This window comes from Thamnophis sirtalis, unplaced genomic scaffold (assembly GCF_051295495.1).
Source record: "Thamnophis sirtalis isolate CommonGarterSnake01/CBP01778 unplaced genomic scaffold, rThaSir2_p1.2 scaffold_3, whole genome shotgun sequence".
NCBI classification, from domain to species: domain Eukaryota; kingdom Metazoa; phylum Chordata; class Lepidosauria; order Squamata; family Natricidae; genus Thamnophis; species Thamnophis sirtalis.
The window spans coordinates 85,143,709-85,155,832 of NW_028261383.1; the positions used below are offsets into that span (position 1 = coordinate 85,143,709).

General features: G+C 36.8%; 1 protein-coding gene across 3 annotated transcripts in view; it reads right to left on the bottom strand.

The window, feature by feature from the left end:
- The window catches only part of SGCD (sarcoglycan delta), a 468,122-nt gene that overhangs the window by 87,068 nt on the left and 368,930 nt on the right, over positions 1 to 12,124 (bottom strand). For all 3 annotated transcript variants that reach the window (XM_087709402.1, XM_087709401.1, XM_087709403.1), the window contains 2 exons: positions 8,010 to 8,097; positions 321 to 440 (listed from right to left, as the gene is read on the bottom strand). In XM_087709402.1, coding sequence (XP_087565528.1) covers positions 321 to 440; positions 8,010 to 8,097 — 208 coding nt within the window. The remainder of the gene's footprint in view (positions 1 to 320; positions 441 to 8,009; positions 8,098 to 12,124) is intronic.

The following is a 12,124-nucleotide window of genomic DNA, read 5'->3' on the forward strand; positions in this document are numbered from 1 at the left end:
GCGTGGCTTACTTGCCCACATCTGCTTGTGAAATAATGAGAAGCAAAGATGTTTGTCTTTCATAACACTGTGCTTCGTAATATATACCATGACCAAGATGATGGTCACCCTGATTTATTTCCCAACATCTTTAACCTAAAAGTATTTAATAAAGAAAACTGAACATGTCATGAATTTGCAAAAAAACATTTGATCAATGTTTACCGAAGCCATGAGAGAGCATTCTTTCATAATGACTGTAAAAGAGATCACATATATAAACTATTTTCAAAGTAATCAATATGCTGATAATAAGAGAAGCTTAGATGAAAATTGTTTACCTAAAACTTTCAGTCTTTCTGCTCCAACGACCACTTCATTATCATCTGCAGAAAATAACAATTTCCCTGAAGTGGTTAGCACTTGAAATTTTTGGCTGTAGGCTTCCACTGCTTTGGGACCTAAAGAAAATAAAGAATTTAGTGGTCTATATAACTAATCTAATCCTGTAAATTATACATAACTAATATTTATTGAGCATAATGAACAGAGCTTCTTATTAGTTTATGCTAATAAACCTGAATAAATAAATACATGTTCCTTGAAATACTGATAAACGTGCCTGCCTATATTCTATTTACAGCATGTTACTTTAAATCAATTAAGCATGTATTTTACATTTATATTATTTAAAACAAAACACTACTCTGTTGTTTGTTATTGATTTGAACACTGTCAAAAAACATTTTCAAGTTGTCATTACAAGCTAAAAATCCATGAAATTATGAATCAGGAGCTTCAACATTTCCAGTAAATGAAACACTAGTTCCCCTATATCTCCATAAAGGGAAAGAAAAGATGTCTGGTAGAGATAATCTGAGAAAGAACTGATGGCATGGAATCTATTTATGTATTGTATTTTTTCAGCATATTATACAGATGTATATTATGTAGATGCCATAGAGTAACACAGCTCACCTCTGACAGTACCGTTAAGATTAGAACTTACATATCGCTTGCATAAAATTCTCATTTAGAAACTCAGAGTAAAATTCAAAGTATATACAGGTGAAACTCAAAAAATTAGAATACCATGCAAAAGTTCATTTATTTCAGTAATGCAATTTAAAAGGTGAAACTAATATATGAGATAGACTCATTACATGCAAAGCAAGATAGTTTGCTTTGATTTGCCATAATTGTGATGATTATGGCTTACAGCTCATGAAAACCCCAAATCCACAATCTCAGAAAATTAGAATATTACATGCAATCAATAAAACAAGGATTGTACATAGAACAATATCAGACCTCTGAAAAGTATAAGCATGCATATGTACTCAGTATTTGGTTTGGGCCCCTTTTGCAGCAATTATGTCTGGTAGAGGCGTGGCATGGAAGCTATTAGCCTGTGACACTGCTGAGGTGTTATGGAAGACCAGAATGCTTCAATAGTGGCCTTCAACTCTTCTGCATTATTCGGTCTCATGTCTCTCATCTTTCTCTTGGCAATGCCCCATAGATTCTCTATGGGGTTCAGGTCAGGCAAGTTTGCTGGCCAATCAAGCACAGTAATCCCACGGTTATTGAACCAGATTTTGGTGCTTTTGGCATTGTGGGCAGGTGCCAAGTCCAGCTGGAAAATGAAGTCAGCATCCCCATAAAGCTTGTCTGCGGAAGGAAGCATGAAGTACCGTACTCCAAAATCTCCTGGTAGATGGCTACATTGACCCTGGACTTAATGAAGCAAAGTGGACCAACACTAGCAGATGACCCCAAATCAACACAGATGTGGAAACTTCACACTGGACTTCAAGCATCTTGCAGTGTGTGCCACTCCATTCTTCCTCCATACTCTGGGTCCTTGATTTCCAAATGAGATGCAAAAGTTGCTCTCATCAGAAAAGAGGACTTTGACCACTAAGCAACAGACCAGGTCTGTTTTTCTTTAGCCCAGATGCTTTGGACATTGTTTGTTGTTCAGGAGTGGCTTGACAAGAGGAATAGGACATTTGAAGTCCATGTCCAGGATCCGTCTGTGTGTGGTGGCTCTTGATGCACTGACTCCAGCCTCAGTCCACGCCTTGTAAAAGTCCCCAACACTTTTGAATGGCCTTTTCCTGACAATCCTCTCCAGGCTGCGGTCATCCCTGCTGCTTGTGCACCTTTTTCTTCCACATAACTTTCTATTAATGTGCTTTGATACACACTTTGGGAACATCCAACTTCATTTGCAATTACCTTTTGAGGCTTTCCCTCCTTATGGAGGGTGTCAATGATGGTTTTCTGCACAACTGTCAGGTCAGCAGTCTTTCCCATGATTGTGATCTCTACTGAACCAGACTGAGAGACTATTTAAAGGCTCAGGAACCCTTTGCATGTGTTATGGCTTAATTAGCTGATTAGAGTGGGACACTTTGAGCCTAGAATATTGCATCTTTTCACAATATTCTAATTTTCTGAGATTGTGGATTTGGGGTTTTCATGAGCTGTAAGCCATAATCATCACAATTATGACAAATCACAGCTTGAACTTGCTTTGCATGTAATGAGTTTATCTCATATATTAGTTTCACCTTTTAAGTTGCATTACTGAAATAAATGAACTTTTGCACGATATTCTAATTTTTTGAGTTTCACCTGTATGTATTTATTACAACACTTGTAGGCCAACCATCCCTACACATCTCTAAGAGACTTACAAAAACACAAAAGCCATTGTAGAAAGATAAATAAAACAAGAAATAAAAAATGAATAAATAAACAAATATGATTTTAGCCTATTCATAGTCTGTTATAAACAGAGGCTTGCCTTAGTACTACAATAGTGGCAATACATTTCATAACAAGGGCTTACTATACAGAAAACTGAATTTATCACTGTTATTTTAAATGTCTTGTCTGTAACCTCCTCTCCTGCATTTAGGTAAACTGTTTCATCCATTTAACTAAAGTAGATGTATAATAAGAGACACAAATTATCTTGTTTCTGAATAGAAACTTCCCTTCCATCTATTCATGTGAGGAATTCCATTGGTGGGAAGACACATTTTGCATTCCCCAGAATTACCTTCCATAACATATTTGACAAATTTATGAATCAGTGAGAGAACACATTTGGAGAGAGTGAGTTGCACCAGTGGGAATTGACTAAAGTAATTTATTTTCCTTATTTCTGAGTGAGAGCAAATACTGAACAGAGCTCTATTTAAGAAACTCCCCAACCCACCCACCCCTCTCTCCATATACATATATACAAATTTATGTATATCAATATCAATCATTTGGTTCTCTCAACAACATCAATCATTGGTGTGCCTGACACTACCACAGGCAAAGATAAACTTTTCCTGAAAAACAAAAGGCCAATGGAAATGAAAAAGAATTTTATCCAAACTTGATTGACTAGAACATTTTAAATGTTCTTATTATTCTTTCAACATTATAGAAAATATTGTTTAGCCTGAGCTCAGTTTAGAGTATACTGAAGAACAGAAAAAAAATATGCCCTATAAAGATTTGAAATACAGCAAAAAATAATAATAATGATTTTCAACAGCAGTTTTATTCTTTTCTCCTAACAGAAAAGTAAGCCTCAAAGAAGCCTCCTATACTTCTAATAAATCTTTTTTGAATAAAATGCCTGACCCCTTCTCCCACATATCTCCATTTATTTGCCATAATTTCTGATTGCTCCTATTTCCTAAAAAAATAAAATAAAATAAAAAAGTACAGGCTGCTCTTCATTTAACGAAAGATTGGGCATCACTTCTATATCTATTAAGGTTCTCTTGTTGCCTTTTAATCAGGAGCAAAATCATATTTAAACAGCTATAATACTGTACAAAGTACCTTTCTTTGAATACATTTTACAAAAAAAATGATCTATATCTATATTGTAAGTTAAGCTTCTCCTTCTACAGGCATGCCCTATATCACTTCTGGTCAACAATTAATATGTAAGGATGCTGTGTTCATAAGGAGTACAAGATATTTGACACAAAAGATAAGCCATATAGTTCAAGGAATAAATTAGGAAACAAATTCATTCAAACACAACGTGGCCAAGGTCTACATATTTAGGAGTGAGGGAAAAGTTACTTCCATTCTAAATATAGTTTTCAATTAAATACATATATTACAGTTGAATTTTATTAACATTGGTAATTACCTGACATTTTTCACTTCCAAAGGGGAATGTATTTTTACCATTTTAATATATTTTGTATTGAATTATCATAGTGAAATTAGATTAATTTTTGCATTACTTCAATAAAATGGAATCCACAGTGAGAAGGGTTATGTAGTATTGTTGCAACTGCAAATTTGCCTCACTGACATATTCCAATTGTCATTGCTATGCTATTATTTCCCAAAAGAGAGAGGTTAGGACATTATTATAGTATAATATATTACTGTTATTATTGTAATTTTTAAAGTTATCTAGCTAATCGCACACTCTGTGTGGTTCATCAATTGCAGGATAATTTGGGAGCTGATTTTTACAAGTGTAAAGTCAAAGATCAAAGCTAGCAAATAATGAAATAACTCACATTCAAAATCTTAATGTGATTATATAGTACTGTACTATACTAACCGTAATGCTGAATATTATTACATATTATTCGAATCAGATGTCACAGGGTTGAAATTAACTTCTTGGCAGCATTATTTCACAAAGGTATTAAGAATTAATAACCAAAGATGTCATTATGAAAACTTTGTTAAATGAACTTTTAAATTTTTCATAGGTACATGCAAATAAATAGATTCCTCACTTTCTCCCTGATGGAAGAGATATGAACTAATCTCTACTGGGTTATTCTGTGCTAGAACTATTGAAGACTGTATTTGTCTTCAAATCAGGGGAGGTCTATGGAGATTCTCAGTCATCCATGTCATGGTTGTCCCAAAGATGCTTTTTCAAGAGGCAACTGGACTTTCTGGTTTTTCTTTGAAGACATTTTGCTTCTCATCCAAGAGCTGAAAAAGAAAACCAGAAAGTCCAGTTGCCTCTCAAAAATTCACCTTTGGGATATGAGGGAAAGATTTTTTTCACACTGTCCCTATGTCCATCTTTTATCTATCCCATAGTTAATTAAGTGAGTCTCTGTGTTTAAGAGAGATAAAGGTTATTTTTCCTCCCATTCTTATTTTTCTTCAAGATGTAGCTTAGACAGAAGCAGGGCTTTCCAATCCTGCCTATTTCTTAATAAATCTTGCTTTTACTTCAAATAAAATGAGTCTTTGCTAGAAATCACCAATTAGGAACACTGAGTGTGTGTTGCATGTGTGTGTTTTTGTCTGCTTATATTTTGGATCATATTCTCTCCCAACAGCATCTGCTGTATCAAATCTCTTACAACAGCTGGCTAAGTCTAAAAGATGAGGACAGACTGGCCCAATGGCACAAAGCACTATTCAGTAGGTTGCTCACTTTTGTGGCAGGCTACAGTAGTTGAATGATACAAGAGTAAAGATTCTGAACTAGCCTTCCCTTGCAGATCCCTTAATCCAGAGTTTCCCCACCAACCGGGTTACCATGTTAGAAACTGGGTTGCAAAGCTGGAAATGAGAAGTGGGTCAGCAAGCAAGCAAAACTGGAACCATCCTCTCCAATCTGTGGAAAAATTATCTTCCATGAAATTAGTCCTTGACGGGGACCATCAGATTGGGGACCACTGCCTTAGTTGACAATCTGGAATGAACTTGATATCAACATTGGAGTATATTAAGCTTCTTTTCTGACAAGGATGGTCATATCCACTCTGGCAAGCAAGGATCCATTTCAAAAATATCTGAAGTGCATCAGTGAAAGAAGCATATTGTATGTTTGGTATTCCATTAGAAGGAAGGAGGGTTTCCATATATTTTCATGCACTGGTTAGGTTAGCCTGATTAGAAAAGTTAAGACTAATTAGTGGTAACTAATCAGTTACATTGATGAAAAGGGAAAAAATGCTGATGGATTTGATTAATCTCATCAATACCCTTGGAGTTCTTCCTGCTTTCTTTATTTGTGATGGTGTCACTTCTAACCCTAATCCTTTGCCAAAGAAATCAATGATGTTTCAATCATCCTGGCCTTTTTACCTTTGGTTGGTTACATTTTTAAGTATTAGTCATGTAATTTTCTTAAAATGATAGTATACTAAGAGGTTTATGTTATATTTTCTTGTTTCTTGTTAGCTATTTTGAAAACCCTATGGTTAAAAGGAAGGATACAGCAGGAATGAATGGAGTCAATCCAGAAATGATCCTTTTTCAAATTTCCACTTACAGCCCAGTTCAAACCAACATCATACTCCAAGAGATGGACGCCACTAAATACTCAATACTTTGTGACTACTCCACAAAGCTCATTACATTTTTAATTTTAGTCTTACTTAAGACTAAATTGTTCCTCTTAGTTCTAAGTTAGCATTATTTTATGGGCATGCATAGAACAGTCTTAAATTAAATCTTCTTGATTGTGTTTGACAAACTCAAATACATGGTTTTTCATATCAATCTACAATTTATCTACAGGAATTATAACAAAACTCTTTGTCCTATGTAACACAAAATACCTGAAGTTTGTAAAATATCTACTCTATTGATTCCTGTCAACTTCTATTTCTTCCAAGATACAGAAACTCAAATTGGAATGTTCAAAGCAAACTATGAAACTTAACAAAAGCCACAAAGTACATAGTTACAGGACTGTATAAAGATGGGAAAAGATAGTGAGTTTTGTTAGGACTTCAGATGAAATACTCCTTTGAAGCTGCTGCATGGAAAAAGGAGAACTTCTGCTTCTGAAGCTCAAAGCAAAGCCACTGCATTTTGGCATGGTTCAGTACTTCTAATAGAAGAGTCTGGCTTTGAAAGCACTGGGCAAAGTCCCCAGTGTGACCCCCTCCCCAGCCCCTCCATTTCTGAGGAAATGGAAACAAAGAGTGAGAAAATACAGTTTTCTTCCTTTTGGATGCCTACGCTATTTACACTTTTTTTTTCTTATTTACAAAACTGGAATGCATTTCTTTTTAAAATCAACCAGGTTGAAGAATGATTGCATAGCTGCTAAAACATGCACGCAAAAAACACTGGATGTGGCTTCCTCTGTTTTGCTCTTCTTGTTTCAAAAGTGAAGTTGCATTTTTTGAGAGAAACTCACACTCCAGACGTTTTGGCAGATGGCACGAGTCTTCTAATAGCAATACTTCCATGGTGTTTGTGATTCCTTTGCTCCTCTTACTATTTTCTGTTATTCAGACATTGGTACAACTCCTCATGTTCTGCCCTCCAACAGCAGATGAGTCACCAACCATTCAACCCTAAAGCAAGTGTTGACCAAGCTCCTTTACTGAATTACTTAGTCTGCTGTCTGGAACACAAAATGGTCTAATTTCACCCAGAATGATATGTGGTTGCGTGATTCCCATCTCCCAATCCTGGGCTGTATTCTTTGCTGCTGTTGCTGCTACTGTAAAAGCTTACCCATGCTTAGAAATGACAGGTCTGCTGGGGAATTTCAGAAGCCTCCACTTCCCTGTCAAACATTGAGTGTAGCATTTTGTGAACATAAATGGTACTCATCTGCACGAGGGATTTTTAAAAAGATTTTTAGAAATCGTTTAAAGACAGAGGACTTCTGTGCTATGAATATTAATCAGATTGCTTCCAGTTGTTTCAGGTATGTGTAAAGTATTCAGGGATCGTCTTCTGCCTGTTCCAAATCTTTGAGACAGCTGGTACCTTACTGTTTAATATTTATAATGGTATCAGAAATGACAACTCCATTCTGAAGTTCTGCTAGAATTAAGAGAGCATTAGTTTCTAGATCTGTGAATTCTCAGTGTCCTGAACATGCCTGCTTCTTTAGTTCACATGCAGGCTTTATCTTTCTTCAGCTTTGCAAGGGCAAGCTGGGGTCATAGTTTGTATCAATGGAGGTATGTTACTGATTATTATTCCAAGGGCTAATGCTCTCATCATCCTGCCCTTTTTGGTTCCCCTTTTCTCTTCCTCAGATATTTCCCTTGCCTTACCTGTTACCAGACGTGTAAGAACTTTACTCTCCTCATTGAGAATGTTCACTGTAACATTCTGAGCAGACTGGAAGTACAGAGGGTTGCCCTACAATAGGAGCACAAGAAAAAGAAATTAATGAGGTGGACATCACTTCCCATAAGAAAATGCACTTTCTCTGACCTTCTTCCTAACCCAGTAGGGCGGAAATGCCTAAATCAGTTTTATACCTATTTGGTAAAATGTTCCATGGCTTCTTTTCAGTTGCTCAATAAAATGCCTGGAAAAGTAAGAGCGTTGTACAATATGACCAACTTATTTTTAAGTGGTAGAAATTTGCATAGATTTGCATAGATATGTGATAGCAAATCACATTTTGAAGTTTGGTCTGAGGCATAGTCAATAGTGTTCTGCCTGGTATTGGTAATAAAAAAAATCTAAATAGATAGGAGGATAAAAGAGATTGAATGGAATGTTGAATGCTACTACTAGCTATTACACTGATTTGCTATAGTTTCAAGTTACATTTTCCTATACCACATTTTTTTTAACTTTTCTTTTTTAAAGGAAGTCTATTAGACTACTTGCCCAACATACATTCCTAATTGCTATCATGAGAGACTTGGCTCAAATTGGCCATTTTTTAAGTTCATCTTTTAAAAACACAAAGTGGTATTCAAACCTAAAATATATAATCATGGCATAGACATGGTTACCAAGTATTACTCCATTATGTCACTGTCCCTGCTCCTTGCAGGTTGAATCTCCATTGGAAAAAAATGAAAATCATCAAAACTGAATGAAAATATTCATATGGCTTAGCTGAATTTTTTTTAAAAATCCCAATATCCTACTGGATACTATCCTACCGGACATTTTATAGTGGAAAATGGAGAGTGCTTCAACTGCTTGATCTTTGCATTACCAAGATAGCCTAGCCATGCTCTTCCCAAGCTCTACACAGACCAAGGAAACAAGAATTATTAGAATGATCTCTTTAAGCTAGTTAGGTGTAGATACAGAATCTTAGAAACTGTGAGAGGGATTTCCCATCCCCATCTACAGTAAATCCATAAGCCCCCATTAGAAGTAAATCCATAAAGCAGTGTTTCTGAATGATTCAGAACACTGCTTCACAGGTTTATCTCCACCTGGTCTAAGTTACACTACAATAATTTGATATTTGTCTTGCTCATTCTCTTTAGATTGCTTATGTGTATTTTCTCTTCCATTCCTGCCCTGGCTTGTCCAGAAATGCTCATACAACTCCCTTCTCCTGCTCCCCACCCCCATGGAATGGAAAGGAAGATTCTGTGAACACCCCTTCCTGTCCAGAGAGGGATTAGATGACTTTTCGGGCCAAATTCTACTGAAAAGATGCAGAAGAAGCAGGCATGGCTGCCTGACTCTTGTACAAGGAAGAAGACTTTTTAGTCCAAGGAAGAAGACTAGGATGGAAGTGGGGACAAGAACAAGGACTATATTTCAGTCTGAATCAATAACCATTAACCAGAGGAAGACAGTTTCAAGGGTTTCCATTTATAGAGTTACTGCAGATACACAGCTTGGGGTGTACGCATATTAATTGCAATTCCCCAAGATCTATTAGAGTAGATCTAGTGAATTAAGTATTCCATATTGCCCCATCATTGTTTAAAATCTAAAATACACTCTACTTTATATTTTTCCTGCCAAGACAAAAAGGAAGGAATAATGGAAGGGTTGCAGAGCATCATGTTCTTAATAAACAGTAGTTAATAAAGAATAGAAATCAATGGAAGGCCAGATGGATCTTCACCGAAATTGGCACTTGTAAACAAAAGGTGACTACTAATTGGTGTGGATAAAGAAAAGGGGCTGATAAATTTTGAAACTAACTTCCTTGAAGGGCAGAAAAATGGCAAAAACTTAGTTGAAACCTCACAGCAATACTTAAGCACTCTTGTCTATGGCCATCTGTCATATATTTATGAGCCACTGTGGCAAGGTCCAGCTGCTTCTTGAGAGGGAGTTGTGCTGCTTGCTGTTCCTTTAGGAAGGTGGATGTATTCTCATCTGAGAAACTGCAAATGAGGGCACCTTGGAAGATTAATGGTACAGATTACAGCTATAAACCATCTGGATAAATTGTGGCATGCAAAGGATTGTTATAAGCAAATTCTGGGCACTAAGTCCAACCAATTGACCTGTTGATACAAGACATAGCAGTGTAAGTATTGGTAAAGTGTTGTGTTGGTTCTCTCTGTCTCCCTATCTGTCTTCAGGGAGTTGATAGATGATAAATGAATTTGCATATGAAAAATCTGGAAGAAAGATTTCCAAAAAAGGGATGCAAATTGGGCTCAATGATCATATCTATAATGAAATACATGGATTAAAAAGAGCTTGACAGTTTGTCCTGCAGACAGTTACATACAGGTAGTAAATTGATCCATCTTGGTAAACAGATCAATCATCATAAAGTCAGACAGATGCGCAATAACATCCCATAAGATTTTATTCCAAATTCTAGACTAAGATGGAAGGGTTTGGCCACAACAGACTTGCCTTGACAATAGCCATGATAACAAGAAACATAGTCCTAAGCATCCATCTGCATGCGATGGACAGTCAAAGCAGGGTTATATCTTGGGTCTTAGAAAAGTGACACATATTAACAAACAATGTAGAAAAGACCAAAGAACTATGTATCCTCGACCCAGTCTAGAAACATGGATACTATTGCTGCTGTAGTCTCACATAGCCTAGAGCAGGGGTGTCAAACTTGCATAGTCACGTTGTTGTCACGTAATGTATCACAACTTTCCTCCTAAAATGGGGGTGGGCATGGCCAGTGCATGACGCATCCGGCCCATGGGCTACGAGTTTGACATCCCTGATCTAGGGGATCAAAGTTTCTAAAGTTTTGGAAAGTGAGTGCCTGAGAATAAGATGGGTAAAGCAAAAGATTCAGATTTCTAGATATTGGTGGGAAATTGCCAATTGATTTACTGATTGTTTATAGCAATAGCAATAGCAGTAGACTTATATACCGCTTCATAGGCCTTTCAGGCCTCTCTAAGCGGTTTACAGAGAGTCAGCATATTGCCCCCAACAATCTGGGTCCTCATTTTACCCACCTCGGGAGGATGGAAGGCTGAGTCAACCCTGAGCCGGTGAGATTTGAACCGCTGACCTGCTGATCTAGCAGTAGCCTGCAGTGCTGCTTTTTAACCACTGCGCCACCTATGTAGACTCTTCTAATTTTTTCCAGCTTCCCCTTTGTATATCACATCTGTTGAAATTAGCAGCAACTTTCCATGTTCCTAATAGGAACTTTAATGCCAGTATCTGTTATCCTTTCAAATAAAGATGCCAGGATCTTTCCTGCTCTTGATGAATTGATGGCCGGATGGATGACTAAATCCAGGAATTATTCAATTAGTGATCAGCATCATCACAGTTCAGAACATATCCTGTTTGGTAGCAATACCCTCATGTAATGAAAAATGCCGCATGCATTGACGCATGTGAGTATCTCTAAATTAATTGAAGCATATGAGTATCTCTGAATTAATGAATCTGAATTTCTATAGTTCTTCTATGCAAGCAGTACTTGCTTTCTGAATGAGACATTTTTAATTTAGAGGTGCTCATGTTAAAGAATATAATTAGGCATATATTTGTTCTGCTAAATGCAACCTAGCTTTTGCTCTTCAAACCAAATGGAAAGACAAAGTTGAGAATATAAACATCGTATTTCATTTGTGTGTGTGTGTCTGGGTAACATGACTTGACTTGTCATCCTTCTGGTTGAATTTATTCTGGGCTATGAATTACAGATAGTCCTTGGTTAATGATGGTTTGAAATGACAATGGCTCTAAACAAGTGTTACCACTGATTCTCAAAGTTCAGCTGTTTCAGCACCCCTGTGGTCATGGGATCATGATCTGGGCACTTGGCAACTGGTTCACACTTATAACTGTTCCAGGGACCCATTGTTATGTGATCTCCAACCTTTTCTGATGTCTTCTCACAAGCAAACTCAACATGGAAGCCAGCAAGAGAAGTCACAAGTCAATCCTTTAAGTCATTCCTACTTCTACTGCTCCCCCCCCCCGGCTGCAGAGTACAGGATCCCAAGGATTTCATACT